The 21,202-nt window shown below is 36.1% G+C and overlaps 3 protein-coding genes across 3 annotated transcripts; all 3 read left to right on the top strand.

The window, feature by feature from the left end:
* The first annotated feature begins 2,649 nt into the window (after positions 1-2,649).
* On the top strand, positions 2,650-4,122 carry LOC128290602 (uncharacterized). The gene has a single exon (XM_053026316.1). It carries the CDS (start codon positions 2,650-2,652, stop codon positions 4,120-4,122), a length of 1,473 nt encoding a protein of 490 aa, XP_052882276.1.
* An 8,537-nt stretch (positions 4,123-12,659) lies between these two features.
* Positions 12,660-15,649, top strand: LOC108461510 (fructose-1,6-bisphosphatase, cytosolic-like). Its single transcript, XM_017761371.2, has 12 exons — positions 12,660-13,040; positions 13,123-13,170; positions 13,253-13,327; positions 13,413-13,474; positions 13,550-13,616; positions 13,703-13,816; positions 13,905-13,991; positions 14,084-14,154; positions 14,234-14,299; positions 14,893-14,979; positions 15,108-15,183; positions 15,362-15,649. The coding sequence occupies exons 1-12, from the start codon at positions 12,882-12,884 to the stop codon at positions 15,473-15,475; spliced, it is 1,026 nt and encodes a 341-aa protein (XP_017616860.1). The 5' UTR covers positions 12,660-12,881; the 3' UTR covers positions 15,476-15,649.
* A 2,049-nt stretch (positions 15,650-17,698) lies between these two features.
* LOC108462104 (G-type lectin S-receptor-like serine/threonine-protein kinase LECRK2) lies at positions 17,699-20,032 on the top strand. The gene has a single exon (XM_017762099.1). The coding sequence runs from the start codon at positions 17,699-17,701 to the stop codon at positions 20,030-20,032; it is 2,334 nt and encodes a 777-aa protein (XP_017617588.1).
* Positions 20,033-21,202: the final 1,170 nt, after the last annotated feature.

Raw genomic sequence — 21,202 nt, forward strand, 5'->3', positions numbered from 1 at the left:
ACACATAGTTTAAAATTTCATATTTGCTATTATTTCATAAAAAGAGAATTCTCTAATAAAAGCAATATTTCGTATTCGAAAATTCGGAAAATTGTGCTCTAACTTACTGGGTTTCGATTTTTCCCATTTAACCTAAATAACAGAATACTTTTTTTTAAATCGCTATGCGAGTCTTGAAAAATGCTTATTCTCGGAGGTACGAAGTGTTGCGCCCTAACTTACCGGGTATGACATTTTGTCACCTCGAAATATGAATTTGTTTTAAAACAAAGGCAATATTCGGTGTTTGAGAATTCGAGAAAACGTGCCCTAACTTACTGGGTTTCGACTTCTCTCGTTTATTCTAAATAATCGAATACCCTTTTAAATAAAATACACAGATTTCATAAAAGGCAAGCTCGCTCTCGAAAATTTAGGATGTCATATCCTAACTTATTGGGTGTGACATTTTATTTTGAGACGAGAGGGTCTTTAACACTTGAGCTTTTTATAAAGGAGGATCGTATTTTAAAATTCTTTCAAGTTTTTTTAATTTTCGACACTGAGACACTAATTAATCAACTAGGTACCAATTTTGGGCGTATCGAGGGTGCTAATCCTTCCTCGTGCGTAACCGACTCCCGAACCTGTTTTCTTGATTCTCGTAGACCAAAATTGTTGTTTAAATAAACCAAACTATTTATTAAAAACAACCACTTTTATGAGGTGACCCGATCACACCTCGTCAAAAAGGATCGGTGGCGACTCCTGTTCTTTTATTTTCAAAACCCAAGTCAATCCCCGTTTTTTTTTCAAAAAAATGGTTACGACAGCTTGGCGACTCCACTGGGGACTTTATAAGAGAGTCAAGCCATAAGTTGATTAACTTTTGTCTTTTTTCGAATATTGAGAATTTGGTTTTGATATACGATCTCTTCATTGCGTTTCACCCGTTTTTCGTACTGTTTTCATCATTTTATTCCTATTTTCTTTAATCGTTCCAAGTTTTTATGCATATATCTTCTCGCATTGCATTGCATGACCGTTGTGGTCACACCCTTAAGTGGGAGTGAGAAACTACGCCTTCGTGAGGTTTTCACCTCCGTGCAGGATAGTGGATCACTTTCGGAATACATTCGTACCTATGGTTTCGTGAGATTTTCATCTTCGTGTAGCCATAGGGAAATGTATTCCCCTGAATTGAAATCGATTCAAATGAGCCTATAATGGGTGAAGATCGAGGAATCTACTGGTTCAGGTACCCTTACTCTAGAACCAAACCACATATAGAGAGACCTAGGAGCCCACAGTAGGTAGAGCCACTCCGAACCCCTAGTGGTCACCCGAATTGCTTTATTTGTTATTTATTTATCCTGCACTAACGTGTTTTATTTTTGTTTTGTTTGTAATTGCATTACATTACATCATCCTAGGAAGGAGGTATTGATTCATATTTGATTGCTAAATAGAACAGTTTGTCATAAGAAAACGGATTTCTTGATAAAGTGGATTATAATACGGTTGTCTAAATATGGTCCAAATGAACACATGAAAGAATACTGATAGCTCGTGAAGAAATACAAGACTTTGCTTCATTGCCTGAAGACAGAAACTGACAAAGACTATTAGAGAGCCGTCACGTTTTGACCTTTTTAAAGGAGCTGACAAGTATCACAGTAATAAGTGAGCAACGAGTCGCAGCCTAGATCGAGCAAAAAGGGAGTTAATATTGACATCTCTTGGAGAATTCGTCAGACTCGACCATAAGATCCAGATATGAAGAGGAAGATAGGTTTCTTCACTTGGAATATAAGAGAAAAGCCGTATATGTAGTCCGTTTTATGTAAAGGAATTTGCTTTCTAGAAAAGTTGTTCTAATAAAATTAAATTTAGAATCAATGCCTTCCTTTTTTGCATTCATGCATTTGCATTACATTACATCAAAGAAAAGAATGTGTTGATTCAAAATTCGATTCCTAAATAGAATAGTTTGTCATAAGGAAACGAATTTCTTGATAAAGTGGATTATAGTGCGGTCATTTGAATATAGTCCAAATAAACACGATGAGAGAAAGTTGATAGTCCACGGAGGAATACATGATGTAATTGCCAGAGATTCAAGCCAACAAAGGTTATCCAAGAACACGACGAGAAAAGCGAAAATCCACGAAGGAATACACGACTTTACTTCATCGCTTTGAGGATTCAAGCTAATAAAGATTATTCGAGAGCCTTCATGTCTTAAAGAAGCTAACGAGCATCGTGGGGATAAGCGAGCAACGAGTCGCAGCCTGGATCAAGCAAAAAGGAGTTAACAGGGACATCTTTTGGAAAATTCACCAGACTCAACCATAAACATACGGATGTGAAGAGGAAGATAGGTGTCTTCGCTTGGAATATGAGAGAAAGGCCGTATATGTAATCCGTTTTATGTAAAGGAATTTGTTTTTTAGAAAAGTTGTTCTAATGAAATTGAATTCAGAATCAACGCATTCCTTTCTTTTGCATTCATTCCATGCATTTGCATTTGCATTTGCATTTGCATTGCATCATTTGCATTAGACTTTCCCTAAAAAACCCTAATTAGGTACAATTATTTCAGTTAACCTGGGAACCGACAAAAGCCAAACAACTAGGCATCTTTACGGTACACGGAAAAGGATAAAAGATATGGATCAAAGATTGAAAAGACTGGAACAACTTCAAAAAGAGATGCAAGACCAGTTACAACTGCAAATGCAAGAGCAACTAGCGAAGATCCAGCAAGACATGAGGGACCAAATGTTAGAGTCCCAAAGGGACATGATGAATCAGTTATCCCAATTACTGACTAAGGGGCTAGGAAAAGGAAAAAGCCCCATGCTCAATACTGGGGAGAACAATGAGGAGCCTCTGTACCCTCCGGGTTTTACCCCGATAGACGATCAAACATGTCCGCAAGATGTACCTATTGCTATCAGATCACAACAACATCAGGCTGGTATCTCGGCACCTATGAACTACCCGACGGGCTCAGGTTCCAATCCAAGGAACAGTCCAACCAATCATGAAGTTCCTGATCTAAACGAAATGGCAGGAATAGAAAAAGCAAAGGTTGAACTGGCAAGACAACTCGAAGTTCGATACAAGTGGTTGGAAGAAAAACTTAGAGTGATGGAGAATGCTGATTACCATCGCGGGGTTGACGCCAAAGATCTCAGCTTAGTCCCAGATTTAGTACTCCCGCCGAAATTCAAGACTCCAGAATTTGAAAAATATAATGGGACTAGTTGTCCTAAAGCTCACATCACGATGTTCTGCCGAAAAATGACAGGTTACGTTGATAACAATCAACTGTTAATTCATTGCTTCCAAGATAGTCTGATTGGGTCAGCTGCCAAATGGTACAACCAATTAAGCCGTGCCAAAATTCATTCATGGAGGGACTTGGCACAGGCTTTCATGAAACAATATGGCCACGTTAAAGACATGACACCCGACAGAATTACATTACAGAATATGGAAAAGAAGCAAGGTGAGAACTTCAGGCAATATGCCCAAAGATGGAGAGATGTAGCGACTCAAGTCCAACCACCTCTTCTAGAGAAAAAAACTACGATACTTTTCGTCAACACCCTGAAAGCCCCATTCATTACCCATATGTTGGGAAACGCTACCATGAGCTTTTCAGATATAGTAATGTCCGGCGAGATGATCGAAAACGCAATCAGAAGCGGGAAGATAGATGCAAGAGAAAGCGCCAAAAGGTCAACCCCAAATAGAAATGAAAATAAAGTGAATAATATGAGCAAAGGGTACCCCAAATTGGTCAACATAGGCCAGCCGAGGCAAGAATCCAACTCGAGGCCAAATACAGAAAGGCTCCAGTTTACACCCATCCCGATGTCATATAAGGAGTTGTATCAGAATCTCTTTGATGTACATGTGGTGTCTCCGGTCTACTCAGAACCTGTGCAACCTCTGTTCCCAAAATGGTATAATGAGAATGCTCAATGCGAGTACCATGCGGGTATAGTAGGACACTCAATCGAAAACTGCACTACATTTAAAAAGTTGGTCGAAAGGTTCATTGAAATGGGAGTTGTAAAGTTTGACGATTCCTCAAAACCAAATCGCTCTGACAATGCAGTAAATACGATTTGAAAGTGGGGGCAAGAGAGTTGCAATGCCTTGAACAGAGCCTAGAAAGAATATTGGGAAACCTGAATGACTTATCCGAAGAAGAAATCAGAGAATGAAAGTTTCCAAACCCTTGCATTACCTGGAAGTGTTTTGAACAATGGGACTGTGGAAGAGATTCCTTTATTTTTAGAGCTAATCTAGAGTAATATTCAGAATAAGCTTGTTGCTTTAAGCCTAGAAGCAATTAAACTCCTTTTGTGAAATAGGCTTGTGTCCTAAGCCTTTATTTCAATAAAATGCATCTTTTTGAGCAAATATTCTTTGATTTCATTTCATACTGTACAAATAATCGTTCTTAGATTCATTTGTTCTTTAGACTTTCTTTCAAATATTCATGTATACTTCATTCATGATCATACCATACAAATAATCATCCTTAGAATCATTTATTCTTTGGAACCCGCCTTGGGGGTCCCCGATATCAATGATGTGAGTAACTCACATCGACTCAGTCTTCTTTGGAGCGAAATATGGGCCCAAAGGGATCTCAAAGACTTTGAAGATGACAGAGATGTAGACTACTCCCGATTTGTTAAGGATGGTAGAGTAAGATGAAAACAGATCTTCTCTTACAAAAAGTCAGTGGACAGTAAGCCTAGGACAAGAGAAAAAGGCAAAACGTCGGAGTCTGCATCACCATAAAGGCAAAGCGAGACGTCATTGAGTCACTTCTAAGAATTTAAAGATTTTTTGCACGATCGTATCAAGATACGCCTGGCTTCTAAAACATGGGGTTTTGAATGACATATGCTAATGGTTTTACGATGGCCAGGCTAATCATGAGATTTGGGTTCTGCTGGCCCATCATAGAAAGAGATTGCATCAGTATGCCGTAAATGCCAAATTTATAGAGACAAAATTCATACGCCCCTTCATTTCTCCGTAGACTTTCTCTATGTGGAGGGCATGGAGGTTATGGGCCGATCTCTTTGAAAGCTCCTAACCAATACTGATTTGCCTTTGAGGCCATCGATTACTCCGCGGAAAGGGTAAAATTTGTTTCATATGCCAATATCACTAGGTCGACAGTCATCAAATTCCAAAAAAAAGAGGTGCCAACAAAGAGTGCCAGAAAATTATGTCTAACACAGCTGTACAATGACAAAAGGTTGCAGTCTGTTCAAAGATTAGGCGCTATATGGCAAAGGCAAAAAAAAAAAAAAAAAACAAAAAAAAAAACAAAAAAAATAAAAAAAAACAAAAACAAAAAAGGGACCCAACAACAAATCATGGGAAAGATGACCGAGACTTATAAGGATTGGCATAAGAAGTCACCATTTACCCTCTATGCTCATCGAACGTTGGCCAAGACCTTCACCGGGGCAGCGTATTTCATCAGTCTATGGGATAAAAACAATTTTAAAGAAGAGATTTCTTGTCTCTGAGTCTCGTCAGACCTGAAAATGGATAAGGCAATCCCGATACGATCAGTTGAACTCGAAGAAAGGAGGTTGAAAGCCATCCGTCATGGTCCAATGATTGATGCAAACTTACTATAAAGAGGTTCATCTTAAAGAGTTCCACGAGGGAAACTTGATAATGAAAATATCCTCCTATATAAAAGACTTGAGAGAAAATGGATGTCGAACTGAGAAGGACCTTATGTAGTAAAAAAGACCTGTTTTGGAGGGGCATCAATGTTGACCGAGAGGGATGGCAAAAATTTTCCCAAGTCGGTGAATTCGGATTTCGTCAATAAGTATTTCACCTAGAAAATAAGAGGCTAAGGCGAAGACTCGCAAAGAGCGCTTTGAGACCCCTAAAAAAAACAAAAAAAAAAAAGAGGATAGGCCAAAGCGAAAACCCGCAAAGGGCGCTTTGAAACCAAAGGGGATTTGAGTTGAAAACCCGAAAAAGGCGGCTCAAATTTGGATCAAAGTGGGGCGTACATTAGTCTTGCTATGCCTGAATTAACAATGAAGAAGTATGCTACGTCTTAGGGCATCGACAAAGTGCTCCAGATCCCCTAAACACATATTGAACTCAGAAAGGTCCTCAAGAAGTTGGTACAGAGAAGCTCAGGCTGCGATATCTAGGGGATCTAGCTTCCATTTTGCCCATTTTGAATTTGTTATCTTTGATTCTTCTCAAGATATGTCCAAATAAATTTTCTTCTTATTGCATTGCTATCTTTGATTAAATCATTCGTTTTGAGTTGATTTCATTCTTATTGCATTTGCAATCTTTGATTAATTTATCCATTTCGAGCTATGCTCATAATCAATTTCCTTCTTGTTAATTGTTTTGATCTTTTTCAAGCATTTTGCATTGAAATAATGATTAATGGACTAATAACACTTTCACAAAAGAAGTTTTGCATATTACTCTGGAAGTTTCTAAATAATACAAGAACCTGAAACAAGACTATTGTTTAGAACTCGCCAAGCCTAAGGGTTGGAAATATTATCTCTTTGGACTCTTTATTGGTTGAACCAAAAGACATGACATTTCGTCAATGATATAACCTCGACAAATGACGAGTAATGTCAACCTAAGTGTAAAAGAAGGTCATCCTCGAGAAAAGAAATGATACTTTGCATTCATATACATCTGGTCATTACACCCAGGGAATAGTGTAACAGATCAAACTGATTGAAGATGATATAAATCCTATGCCTTTGAGTTGCAGCGGAATGGATGGAAGAAACCAAATGTTATTCCTCTGAAATTACAGTAGGAGGCACAAACTTTATGTCCCAAAAGGTACAGTGAAAGAGACTCTGAAATTACAGTGGGGCAAGCTTTCCGAGCAAAATGTGATTGTTTCTTTGACTTTTCATCAAGAATACCAGTCGAACAAGATGCCAGCGTAATACGTCAGCGATAATGTCTAATGAACAACGCACGATGATACCTTAAGCCTTTTTAAAAAAAGGGGCTCATGACATTTCTACATTCATATAATAACACATCTAGTTAGGAGCATTTGATTCATTTCAATCATAGCATCCTAATTATTTGACACATTCATAACACATCTAGCTAGAAGCATTTGATTCATTTCGATCATAGCATCCTAATTATTTGACATAAGCATAGATATATAGAACTGATTCTACAGGTGATGTCCCCAGAATCAGTGAATTCACAAGCCTTAAGCCCCTAAGCAGTAGGGCAACAGTGAAGATTCTGATCTTAACCCCTAGCGGTAGGGAAACAGATCGAAGGCGAAGGGTCTTAAACCCTTAATCGGTAGGGTAACAGACCGAATTGCAGATCTTATCTCCCTAAGCAGTAGGGAAATAGATCGAAGACGAAGGGTCTTAAACCCCTAATCGGTAGGGTAACAGACCGAATTGCAGATCTTATCTCCCTAAGCAGTAGGGAAACAGATCGAAGACGAAGGGTCTTAAACCCCTAATCGGTAGGGTAACAGACCGAATTGCAGATCTTATCTCCCTAAGCAGTAGGGAAACAGATCGAAGACGAAGGGTCTTAAACCCCTACTGAGGGTCTTAAACCCCTAATCGGTAGGGTAACAGACCGAATTACAGATCTTAACCTCCTAAGCAGTAGGGAAACAGATCAAAGATGATGGGCTTTAACCCCCTAAGTAGTAGGGTAACAAGCCAAATTTACAAGCTTTAACCCCCTAAGCAGTAGGGTAACAAGCCAAATTTACAAGCTTTAACCCCCTAAGCAGTAGGGTAACAAGCCGAATTTACAAGCCTTAACCCCCTAAGCAGTAGAGTAACAGGCTGAAGATTTACAGATCTTAACCCCCTAAGTAGTAGGGAAACAGATCAAAGATGATGAGCTTTAACCCCCTAAGTAGTAGGGTAACAAGCCGAATCTACAAACCTTAAACCCTTAAGCAGTAGGGTAACAGGCTGAAGATTTACAGATCTTAACCCCCTAAGTAGTAGGGAAACAGATCAAAGATGATGAGCTTTAACCCCCTAAGCAGTAGGGTAACAAGCCGAATCTACAAACCTTAAACCCCTAAGCAGTAGGGTAACAGGCTAAAGATTTACAAATCTTAACCCCCTAACCTATAGGGTAACAGGTTGAATTTACAGATCTTGTCTCCCTAAGCATTAGTGGAGATAATCGAAGACGAAGAACCTTAAACCCCTAAGCAGTAGGGTAACAGGTTAAATTCACATATCTTATCACCCTAAGTAGTAGGGAAACAGATCGAATACGATGGGCCTTAACCCCCTAAGTAGTAGGGTAACAGGCTAGAAATCAAATCTCTTTTCCCTAAAATGGCGTTGGAGCGGCTAAAAGCCACAGCAAATCTCCTTAAAGTTTCAGTGGGTCTCTTTTCCCTGAAATGGCGTTGGAGCGGCTAAAAGCCATAGCAGATCTCCTTGAAGTTTCAGCGAACCTCTTCTTCCTGAAATGGCGTTGGAGCTGTTAAAACCCACAGCAAATCTCCTTGAAGTTTCAGTAGATCTCTTCTCCCTGAAATGGCGTTGGAACGACTAAAAGTTACAGCAGATTTCCTTAAAGTTTCAGCAGAAGAAGATCAAAACAAGTCTTATCTCCCTGAAGTTGCAGAGGAGCAGACTGAAGATAGCAGGTCTGACATTCCTGTGCTTACAGTGAAACAGGTCGAAGATTTCAGCATGGCATCCCTGTGCTTATAGGGAACAAGTTGAAAACAGTAGATTTGGCATCCCTGTGCTTATAGGGAACAGATTGAAGATAACAGATCTGACATTCCTGTGCTTACAGTGAAGCAGATCGAAGATTTTAGCATGGCATCCCTGTACTTATAGGGAACAAGTTGAAAATAGCAGATCTGACATTCCTGTGCTTACAGTGAAGCAGATCGAAGATTTCAGCATGGCATCCCTGTGCTTATAGGGAGCAAGTTAAAAATAGCAGATTTGGCATCCCTGTGCTTATAGGAACAGATCGAAGATAGCGATCGACATTCTTGTGCTTACGATGAGAGCGGATCGAAGATAATGATTTGGCGTCTCTGTAGCGGCAGAGAGCAGATCGAAGATAACAGATTTGACGTTTCTGTAGCGGCAGAGAGCAGATCAAATATAACAGATTTGGCGTCTCTGTAGCGGCGGAGAGCAGATCAAAGATGACAGATTTGGTGTCTCTGTATTGGACGGGGAGCAGATCAAAGATAGTAGGTATCGCCTTCCTGAATTGCAGTGAAGCAGATTGAAGCCGTCAAGAGGCCATTTAAAGAAGATCAAGGATCAAGAACTCAAGACTCGGTGAGCCCGGGCAAAATTGGTCCTTTTATAGTCTTTGCTCTATTCTCGTTACACGACAATGAGCAAAGAGGGGCAGCTGTAAGGCCCAAAATTTGCCCGGGCCTACCAAATAATAAAAAAAAACAATCAAACCAAACCCCCCCAAAAAAAAGCTAAAGCCCAATGGCCCAACACCTAAACAATTCTCAGCCAAAAAAAGGAAACAAAACCCTAGCACGCGACTGGGCCCGCCATTACCGGTATCCGCCATCGCCACTGCAATTATGGAAAAGCAACAGGGGCCACGCACGAGTTACTGTAGCAAATAGTAAAAAATTATTATTATGTTGTAAAAGCCATATCAATATGCTGGTTAAAAGGGGGGATTTTTTGATATTTCAGGAGGAGAATCGATTGTATTTTAGAGGGGGAGATTACATAGAGAGAAAAAAAGGTTTGAAGGATTTTCAGATCAATTTTTCTTTTTGATTTTTTTTGGGTTCTAGTTTTTTTTTTCTTCTTGATCTTTACTTGCTGCATATTTATAACAAAAAAGAGAACATTACAAAGCAACAAAAATAGGAAAAGTAGTGATTTCAAGGTTTTTGTTTTTTTTTGTGTTCTTATTCTTTTCTTACCTTATTTCGAATCTACTTGACAAATCTAAAAGAGGAGTTTATTTACTGTTTTTGGTGTCGATTTAGTCGACGTTGGCTCCTCCGGCCTGTTGGTCGACAGATCCTTGTGGTCTGGCTGAAACTGCGACGGTGGTGGAGGCGTATTATCTTGTGTGAAGCCTAAGAGTCTGCCAAGGTAAAGAATAAGAGAAAAATGGGGGTTAGGTATAAGTTTCATTGAAAATGGCGAGTTCATGGTTCTGTTTTTGCTTTTTAATATTGAAATGGTGGTGCTTAAGGGTGGGGGCGTGTTGATCCATGCCTGCACCCAATTTATGCATTTATATGTCAAATGGGAAATTTCCACAATTAATCCTCATTTTGCATCACATTCCAGCAGACCCCATTGGCATCCATGTGTTTTATTTTAATTTTTCTCCAAAGAATTTGTACACCATTTCATTTTAGTCCACTCCAAGGTGCAAACATTTTGGGACTGGATTATTTCGATCCTAGTCCCTATACATTTATATACTTTGCACTTTTTATTTTTTTTAAAAACTATCTTATTTGTAAATTCTTCCTTTTATTTTAGGTTTAATTTTAATCTAGTCTTTTATTTGTATAATCTGCTATTTTAATGCTTTCATATAACACCTTGTTTAAATATTTATATATATATATATATATTACTTGTTTCAAATTTATTTTTCATCTGTTATTATTTTAAACCTCTTACTATTTATTTTAAATTGCTTTATTAATTATTTATTTTATTTGTTCTATGTATCATTTTTATTGTTTTATACATTGATGACTTTAAATTGTTTCATATTATTTATTTTGAATTGCTTTTTGTAATATTTATTTTAAATGTGTTTTACATATATTCTTGCTCTAAAATTAGTTTGTTATTCATTTTTTTATTTATTTTAATTTGCTTTGTGCATTATTTGTTTTAAATCGTTTTATACCTCCTTTATTTTAATGCTTTCATACTAGTTACTTCAAGTTGTTTCATTTATTGTTTTGTTTCATTTCTTTAGCATTAATATTGATGCCAATATAATATGTGTTGTATGGTTTTTGTCATTAGATACTTTGTAGTTCGTTTACTCATATTGTCATTGTGATTTATTGTGGTAGGATTTTATTCGCTAATTATTATGCCACGTTTATACCATCATTTTTCCTCGTTTCATTCAAATCACATCGTGCATTAAAGCTCGAAAGCATACATTTAATGTAGATTGTTTTACCTTATTTCAAACAAATCAAATACACATAGTTTAAAATTTCATATTTGCTATTATTTCATAAAAAGAGAATTCTCTAATAAAAGCAATATTTCGTATTCGAAAATTCGGAAAATCGTGCTCTAACTTACTGGGTTTCGATTTTTCCCATTTAACCTAAATAACGGAATACTTTTTTTTAAATCGCTATGCGAGTCTTGAAAAATGCTTATTCTCGGAGGTACGAAGTGTTGCGCCCTAACTTACCGGGTATGACATTTTGTCACCTCGAAATATGAATTTGTTTTAAAACAAAGGCAATATTCGGTGTTTGAGAATTCGAGAAAACGTGCCCTAACTTACTGGGTTTCGACTTCTCTCGTTTATTCTAAATAATCGAATACCCTTTTAAATAAAATACACAGATTTCATAAAAGGCAAGCTCGCTCTCGAAAATTTAGGATGTCATATCCTAACTTATTGGGTGTGACATTTTATTTTGAGACGAGAGGGTCTTTAACACTTGAGTTTTTTATAAAGGAGGATCGTATTTTAAAATTCTTTCAAGTTTTTTTAATTTTCGACACTGAGACACTAATTAATCAACTAGGTACCAATTTTGGGCGTATCGAGGGTGCTAATCCTTCCTCGTGCGTAACCGACTCCCGAACCTATTTTCTTGATTCTCGTAGACCAAAATTGTTGTTTAAATAAACTAAACTATTTATTAAAAACAACCACTTTTATGAGGTGACCCGATCACACCTCGTCAAAAAGGATCGGTGGCGACTCCTGTTCTTTTATTTTCAAAACCCAAGTCGATCCCCGTTTTTTTTTCAAAAAAATGGTTACGACAAATACAAACCAAACTAAAGCTAATCTCAAATTTTGAATCTCTGTCGTGAAGTTGACTGTGTGTTTACTCGGATGTTCCATACCACCAATTTACGACGGATGCAAACATTTTAGATTTTGATTCACGGGAATCCTAAAAGGTTGATATAAATATATTAGTAACAATTTTCTTATAATTATTCATACCAAAGACTCATGCCTTGTCCCACTTGCCTTGTATTCTAACACCTATTCCTCTTGGGCTGGTTTCCCCTTCTAACTGTTCATCTCTCAGGCAATCTTCCTGTAGAAATAGCAGTAGGGAGAAAGAGAAAATATTAGCATTGGTTGTGAAAATGGTGATGTCACCCACGAGTTTTTCTTTTTGGTTTTATAATTCATGTAATTTAGAGTTAATGATTGTTTTGTTAGCAATATATTATATTTATAATTATGTGTTTTTAATATTTACTCATACATTTGTCAATTTGTATTAATAAAAATAATTAATATTTATACATTAATCTCTTAGCTATTTACTGAAAAGCAAAAAAAAGCAAAAAATTGAAAGCTGTCAAATCCTGAAACTGAAAGATAAGAAAGAAAACGAAATTCGTTTTTCAACTTTCGTTTGTTTCAGTGACGACAACACCAACACCTCCCTCTACGTGTCCACTAAACCTTCCATTTCCATCAATTACACTCTTTCCTTCCCAGGAAAACAGTCATTATCCTACTCCACCTCGAAAAAGGCAAAACCCAATCTCTAATTTCTCCTTTATAGTTGTTTTGTTACTGTCATTGCTCTGTTGGGTCACTTCCTTTTTCTTTCTTTGCTTTTGTTTTGTGTTTTTGGAGGGAGAAGAGAGATCATGGATCATGCAGCAGATGCTCATAGGACTGATTTGATGACCATAACACGTTTCGTGTTGAACGAGCAATCCAAATATCCCGAGTCTCGTGGTGATTTCACCATCTTGCTCAATCACATCGTTCTTGGTTGCAAGTTTGTTTGCTCTTCTGTTAACAAGGTCTTTCTCTTATTCCTTTCAATAGGGTTAAAGTTTCCTTCCCAAATGAATTCTGGCTCATGTTCTGTTTATTGGTATATAGGCTGGTCTTGCCAAACTCATTGGACTTGCTGGGGAGATCAATATTCAGGCAAGTACATGTTCAAATGAATGTTTTGTTTATTATATTCTTGGTATTCATATTTCAACCAAGTTTGTTCTTTTAAATAAAGGGTGAGGAGCAGAAGAAACTGGATGTGCTTTCAAATGAAGTCTTTATCAAGGCTTTAGTGAGCAGTGGCAGAACTGTGAGTAAATTGGATCAACTTTTTTTCAAGTAAACATTGGAGATGTTATGATTTTTCTTTGCAACATATTTGAATGTTATATCAGTGCATCCTTGTCTCGGAAGAAGATGAAGATGCAATTATTGTGGAGCCCTCAAAGCGTGGAAGGTGCTTTCACTTGTTCTCTGCTCTGTTTCTAATGAATAATTGCTTCCATTATGAACTTGGTCTTATACAATGCAGGTACTGTGTAGTTTTCGATCCACTCGACGGTTCCTCCAACATTGATTGTGGTGTTTCTATTGGAACAGTATGAATCTTAATCCCAAAATGCCATGCCATAGTAAGATAACTTGATATTGCAGTGATCAACTGAATGAGTTGTGTTTCATCTAGATTTTTGGGATTTACATGGTGAAAGATGACCATGAACCAACACTAGCTGATGTGCTGCAACCTGGGAAGCAAATGGTAGCTGCTGGCTATTGCATGTATGGAAGTTCTTGCACGGTATAATGTTTACTTGTTTTTATTTACTTGTTGAGTAATTTCTGTTGTATGGCCTTGTACTTCCTTCTTGAATGAAATGGTATTGCAGCTTGTGTTGAGCACTGGGAAAGGAGTTAATGGATTCACCCTTGATCCATCTCTTGGCGAGTTCATACTAACTCACCCAGACATCAGGGTATATTCTTTTTTGGTCTTGGATTAATCATATGATTATCTCTTTTATGGTTCAGATTCTTACACCCTTAGAATAATTGGTTTACCACTCAGATTCCAAAGAAAGGGAAGATCTATTCAGTAAATGAAGGAAATGCAAAGAATTGGGACGGACCAACGGCTAAGTATGTTTTAGTTCGGTTTACAAGTTTCTTATTTTATATGTCTTTCTACGCAGTTGCCATAATCTCTCTCGAACTTCAGGTATGTCGAAAATTGTAAGTTCCCTAAGGATGGTTCCCCTTCGAAGTCTCTGAGATATATTGGAAGGTAACTTACCGTGCCGCTTTATCTCCATTTATGGTGTTGGAATATTGATACTGGCATAGAATGAAATCTACCATTTATTGATTATGATATGATGAATGTTTCTTTTAGAGAAAAAGAAAACAACTTCCCTTCCTTCGAAAGGTGCCGCCGAGGGCGGCGGCTGTGGGACGTCTGGTGCTCTTAGCTTGAAAATTTGTTTGAACAGAGTAGGAATAAGTCCAAGTCTTGGAAAAGAGAGACTTATATTATTAAACAAGGAATTGAATGAATGAGTGACCAATCTAGAAAAAAGGAAATCAGTATGAACTACATATTTAATCTAGATTGTTGAAAAAATCTAAGCAGATTTATTATTTTAGCTGAAATTGAAGAATCTGATCATGGGCATATCTTGAGACTGTCATATCTGTTCTGTTTGTTTCATTGAACAATTCTTACTTCATGAACAAGTAACTACAATTAATCTCTAGTTGTGAGTTCCATCTGTTTTTTTGTACGAGGTTAGGAGTATGATGCATTGTTTTTCAACTGTTTTTGTTGTCATTTCTTCTAATAAGGACTTGGTTTTACGATAATGACATTATGATGAACAGCATGGTAGCGGATGTCCATCGCACGATACTCTACGGCGGGACCTTTATGTACCCTGCTGATAAGAAGAGCCCCAGTGGGAAGCTGCGGTATGTTAAATGCAGTTTGTGCTCCCATTTACTTGCAGGCTTGTTTGTTAAATATGTTTTGCCAACACGAATTTTCATTTGCCATGACTATGAGGCTTAGTTTCTAACCATGTTTTTGTGTGAACCAGTGTTCTCTATGAAGTCTTTCCAATGTCCTTTTTGATGGAAAATGCCGGAGGTCAAGCGTTCACTGGAAAGCAACGGGTACTTGCACTGAACTTTTTCTGGTACCAATCTGATCTAGTGATATCCGTGTAATGCTTTCTTGTGGAGTGTGGGATGGTCTTTAAGTTTTCGTAGGCAACAATGAATGGTGGCCGGTAAAATCGCTAATATCTTGCTCATGGTGACCTCTGATTTTTTAACGTGGTAACTTTTGCAGGCACTTGACTTGGTTCCAACTAAGATACATGATAGGTCACCAATATTTCTTGGCAGCTATGATGATATTGAAGAAATTAAAGCACTCTATGCTGCTGAAGGGAAAGAGGAATGAGTGTACAATTCTCATTCTTCTCCCACTCTATCTTTACTGGATTCAGGTTTCAATCATCAAAGTATTTAACCCATTTCAAAGCTTATTTTGTAATGGGATACTATATTTATATTGAACAATAGTTAAGTTCCCCCAAAAGATATGGGATGAGAATAAAAAAAAAAGTTATTTTAACTGTTATGCTTGATTTTTTTTATCATATAATTACTAGACTGTAATATTATTTACTATTTACTTGAAAAACGATGGTATGAAACAGGGATATTATTTATTTTTAATAGTTTAATGTCATATTAATAATTTCATCTTGAATTTCAAGGCTTTAAACTATTGAAAAATAGATACAGATTTTGTGATGTTCCTATTTCATACAATATTTTTCCCTGTTTGTTGATGCTATCTTACATGGTTTGATTCATTTGGCTAGAATAAACCATTTTGTTGTTTGGTTAACAAAATATACAAGTACTTGAAAGCATATTTCATTAAATTGTTTTTGTAGAATTTTTTTTTCAAAATTTTAGTATTTTTATTGGATTTGATTTTTTTCAAGAGGAAAAAGCTGAAAATTAAAAGAAAAATTATGATTTATTGTTCTCCTATTGTAAAAAGATAGGAGTGAGATAGAATCACGGTCTCATATAACCCCTTCTTGAGAGATAAATAATTAGGATACGTCTTTAAATTAAATAGACGAGAAAAAGAAAAATATGTTTTTCTAGAAAAAAATTTTAAAGTGTTATTTGTTATGGTTTAAAGGCAAGTTTGACAAAAACATAGCTTTGTTATAAAAGTAATATTTTAAGAAGAAAATTGTAATAAATTTGAATTTATCAAATTTACTTAACTTACAATAATAAATATATAGTTTTGGTTTAAATAAAATTAATTAAAGTAATTAAAAATAAGGATAAAAGTGTTAAAAATGATACATTATCAAGAGATTGTAAGGTAATTTAAGGAAGATGTAATTTTTTATAAAATACTTAAACAGCATACAATCCCAAACTTTTAAAACAAAAACATTATGTTGTGTAATTATTACAATAATAATATATTACTCACATTCTCTTGATAATATAATTTTTTTTTGATACTTTTGCTTAATTTTACCTAAACAAAATGAAAAATTAATATAAATTAAAGAATGAAATTGTCTGGTATTATAAAACTCTAAGCCACCCGCCATTTAAAATTTAAGAAAATAAGAATTCTAAGTTTCTTTGGGTCAATAATAAGAATTCTTTTCAAGGATAAGAACAGATCTAAAGATGGAATTCAATCCTGTTCACTTTCACTAAATTCACATCAAGTTTGAACCAAACCATCATTAAAAAAATGGTTTGGGTTAATTACATTACGCTTATCAAACTAAATCTTAAACTTTTAAATATTTTAATTAAATCTTCAAATTATCAATATCGTATAATTAGTCTAACATCAGTTTCGTGTTAAATACATGCTTATATATGAAGTGGAACCATATATAAATCATATATACATATATGTAATATCATTTTATAGAAACGTGAATTTAATATGTTAAAAGACAACTAAAAAGGACTATTTATTTCTTTAACATACTTTATAGTTAACTTTTATAACGGCTAGGCTAAAAGAAAAAACTGATTGATACCGTATTAATGCTTTTAGGATTCAATTAAAACGTTTTAAGAGCTAATTTAAAACATATGCCATAGTTTGGAGACGTTTGCTGTTATTAACCCAAAAAGTTTTTGAGTCAAAACGCATGGTCATGCATCGCAGCCTTCCAAAAGGAAAACCTACCGAAAACCATGAAGTCTGCTTTGGCTGTTGTATAATTTTCTTTTTTGTATTAAGGTTTGAACTATTCAAAGGCTTGGTATAGGAGAAATGAAAGTAACATTCTAAAGACTGAATCATTTGGATCCAACGAGGAAAGGAATTTGATATTTTTTTTAAGTAAAGATCTGAATAAAGAATTTTGATTTATAAAAAGCATTGGAAAGGAAAGTCAACAAGCCAATGGCTGCTGAATCAAGATTTGTAAACTATTTTCTTCCCTCAAGACCCGGTTTCAATTCAGAAAACATCATGTTCCATGAAAACTGAAGGGCCCAGAATAGTGACTTATTTTTCTGTGGAATCTTCAACCTAATTTCCAACTCAACTTAACCAGGCCTTCAAAAATGGCTAAAACCTATTCATAAAGAGACAAACTAAAGTCCCAAACTTCCAAAAATGGCTCTCCTCTTTTCTCTCTTTCTTTTAATAACAACTTGCATAATCTTCACATCACAAGCTCAAACAACAGTTTCCAACATTTCTTTAGCTTCTTCTCTTTCGCCAACCGGTGATTCACATTGGTTATCAGAGTCTGGTCAGTTCGCCTTTGGTTTTTATCCTTATGGAAATGGCTTCGCTATAGGCATATGGTTTCAAAACATTCAGCCGAGAACCATCGTATGGACGGCAAACCGAGATGAAACGCCGTTTTCGAGCCATGCCACGTTGCTTTTCAACACGGAAGGTAGGCTTGTTGTGCAAGAGAATCAAGGACGGGAGATAAGCATCATTGGAAATGCGAGTTTTGCTTCCTCAGCTTCCATGCTTGACACTGGCAACTTTGTGCTGTTTAATTCAAGTTCAGAGATCATATGGCAGAGTTTTGATTACCCAACAGACACCATTTTGCCCGGTCAGCGGCTTTCCCCCGGTCACCGGCTGGTTTCCGATGTATCCGAAGCGAATCATACGAGTGGCAAGTTTCAAATCGTGATGCAGCCAGATGGGAACCTGGTGCAATATCCAATGGGTGCAGTAAAACATAATACTGCTTACTGGAGTGCTGGAACATTTACTGCGGGAGATAATGTGACCATGAATCTTGACAATAATGGTCATCTTTACCTCCTGAATGCTACCGGATTCATTATAAAAAACTTTACCGAGACCGTTAGCGTCTCTCGTGACCCCATCCACCGAGCAAGTATCGATGCGGAAGGTATATTTCGAGTGTATTCACATAGTTCTAACCAATCTGGTAATTGGTCCATCCGATGGTCATCCACTGAGAATAGGTGTGATCCCTATGGCTTGTGCGGTGTGAATAGTTACTGTACTTTGATGGATAGGAATCCTATATGCAAATGTCTCCCTGGGTTCGATTTCATCGACCCGGACTGGACTGACTCAGGATGCAGAAGAAATTATTCAGAAGATGCCTGCATCAGAAAGGATCAAAACTTAGATGTTCAAGATATGAACAGTTTGTCTTGGGAAGAAGATCCTTATGCTACGTTCGAATCAATATCCAAAGACGATTGCAGAGAAGAATGTAGAAGAGATTGTAACTGTGAAGTTGCCATATATAAAAACTTAAAGCAAGTTTGCCACAAGTTGAAACTACCATTAAGATTCGGGAGAAGAGGAACAGGAGGCAGAGTGACAACGTTCGTGAAAATGGTAACCGGTTTTCAGACAATACACGAAGGCCGAGTTAAAAAGAGTAAACTCCGAATGGACTTTTTCATTACCGGAATTGCATCTTTGACGGTCGCGTTTCTCGTTTTAGCGCTCTCCGGTGTTATTATATACCGGCATCGGATTCAACAGTACAAAAGGATTTCTGACCAAAGAGATGCTAGATTTGTGGAGGATGTCACATTGAAATCGTTCACATATGAAGAGCTAAAGAGTGCAACTAACAATTTCAGGGATAGCATCGGTAGAGGCGCGTATGGGACGGTTTTCCGAGGAATCATATCGAACGGGAGGCGGATCGTAGCAATCAAGAGACTAGAGAGAGTGGTGGATGATGGAGAAAGAGATTTCAGAAATGAAATGAAAGCAATTGGGAAAACTCATCATAGGAACTTAGTTCAATTACTTGGTTATTGCTATGATGGGACGAATAGGCTCTTGGTGTATGAGTACATGAAAAATGGGTCACTTGCAGATTTTCTCTTTAAGTCCAATTTAAAGATAAATTGGGAAGGTAGACTTGCAATCATATTGAACATAGCTAGAGGGATCTTTTACTTACATGAAGAATGTCACATCCAAATCATCCACTGTGACATCAAACCCGAAAACATACTGATGGACGACAAAGGGCACGCGAAAATCGCGGATTTTGGTTTGGCCAAGCTACTACTGCCTAACCAAAGCAAGACATTTACAGAGATAAGAGGGACAAGGGGATATGTTGCACCGGAGTGGCATCGAAACATGCCTATAACTGCGAAAGCCGATGTATATAGCTTCGGAGTAATGTTGTTTGAGATCATTTGTTGTCGTCGAAGAACGGAAACGAATGTACCGGACAATGAAGCAATGCTTGTGGATTGGGTGTATGATTGTTTCAAGGCTAATGAGGTGAACAAGCTAGTGCCTGAAGATGAAGTGGATAAGAAGAAGCTAGAGAGGGTGGTTAAGGTAGGGCTATGGTGCACGCAAGATGAGCCATCATCGAGACCATCAATGAAGAAGGTTATATTGATGCTGGAAGGGACTGTAAATATAGCTGATCCTCCATGTCCTACCTCCATTGTCAGCTCCCAAAGTTTGGAATGAGGGGGTTTTCTTTTAATCTTACAAATTCATTCATTAGTTTATAAATTGTGATATATTGCTATTTGATAAATTATAATTTGAGTATCTATTATTCGAATTTATTATGCTTTTGTAAATAATAGATTCTGAATCTATATCTGCTTTATTTCTAAAAATTTTATTTAGTAAATATTTTCATATTTTAACATATACAGCAATTAATTTAATTTATAAATTTAAATTTAGATAATAACACTCTATTTAATTCAAATGCTAATATTATTATATAAAACAATTTTAACAAATCTAAAATTTCACGAAATAATTGAATTTGAATCTAGCTGTTTTGTGATTGTTCGTCTAATCACTTTTGATTGATGTGCTTTAATTATATCCAATTTAACAAAATTTACTAATTATATCCATAATTACAAACAATTATACAAATCCACCCTTATCTAAATTTGATAAATATTGGATTCCCTTACCACAACAAAATACATTAGGGTTGAATACATGATTGTTCTATATTTTGGGCTTTACTGAATAATGTTTCTTGGACTTAATCTCCACCCAAAGTTCAAGCACTTTAGTTGGTGGGAAAGCTAATTTTGCTAACCATCTGACCAAGTTAACATAAATACTTAAAATATTAACATAGCCATAATTATTTTTCATTAATTTTCCCCTCTTTCTAGCTAATTCTAACTTTTTTTAAAAAGAGTTAAACCAGTTTTATAACAAAAATATTAATTTTTTAACGGTATTGGTGTAGCAATTCACATATATTTCATATTACATGACACTATTTATTTTATATGTCACATCAATAAATAATTTAAAAATTATAAAAATATTTATAAATTAATAACAATCCAATAGTTTTAAAAATATTATTAAAAGTTCATAAAATTTCAACAAAATTAACAATAAGAAAGTATGGATTGCCATGTAGGTCACCATGTCTAAAAATTAAACGTTTCAATCAGTATTTTCATAAAAAAAATTCAAATTTTAAAAGATTGAGGGTCAAATTCATTTTTATTTAAAAATAAATAAACATCAAATTAACAAAAACTTGGATGTTTTCTATTTATATGGAACAGCTTTTCCACGTCGATTTGTTACATGAATATAAGCTTTTAATTTTATTTTCGTTAATAAAAAATTGTATTTCAGATAAAAGTAAGT

This window comes from Gossypium arboreum, chromosome 3 (genome assembly GCF_025698485.1).
Source record: "Gossypium arboreum isolate Shixiya-1 chromosome 3, ASM2569848v2, whole genome shotgun sequence".
NCBI lineage: Eukaryota > Viridiplantae > Streptophyta > Magnoliopsida > Malvales > Malvaceae > Gossypium > Gossypium arboreum.

What these genes read in the sequence shown, in the direction of transcription:
- LOC128290602 (XM_053026316.1), top strand. Translation starts at nt 2,650, where the DNA reads ATGGATCAAAGATTGAAAAGACTGGAACAACTTCAAAAAGAGATGCAA.
- LOC108461510 (XM_017761371.2), top strand. Translation starts at nt 12,882, where the DNA reads ATGGATCATGCAGCAGATGCTCATAGGACTGATTTGATGACCATAACA. An exon ending in TAACTCACCCAGACATCAGG is followed by an intron (nt 13,992 to 14,083) that starts GTATATTCTTTT and finishes TTTACCACTCAG; the next exon opens with ATTCCAAAGAAAGGGAAGAT. An exon ending in CGTTCACTGGAAAGCAACGG is followed by an intron (nt 15,184 to 15,361) that starts GTACTTGCACTG and finishes TAACTTTTGCAG; the next exon opens with GCACTTGACTTGGTTCCAAC.
- LOC108462104 (XM_017762099.1), top strand. Translation starts at nt 17,699, where the DNA reads ATGGCTCTCCTCTTTTCTCTCTTTCTTTTAATAACAACTTGCATAATC.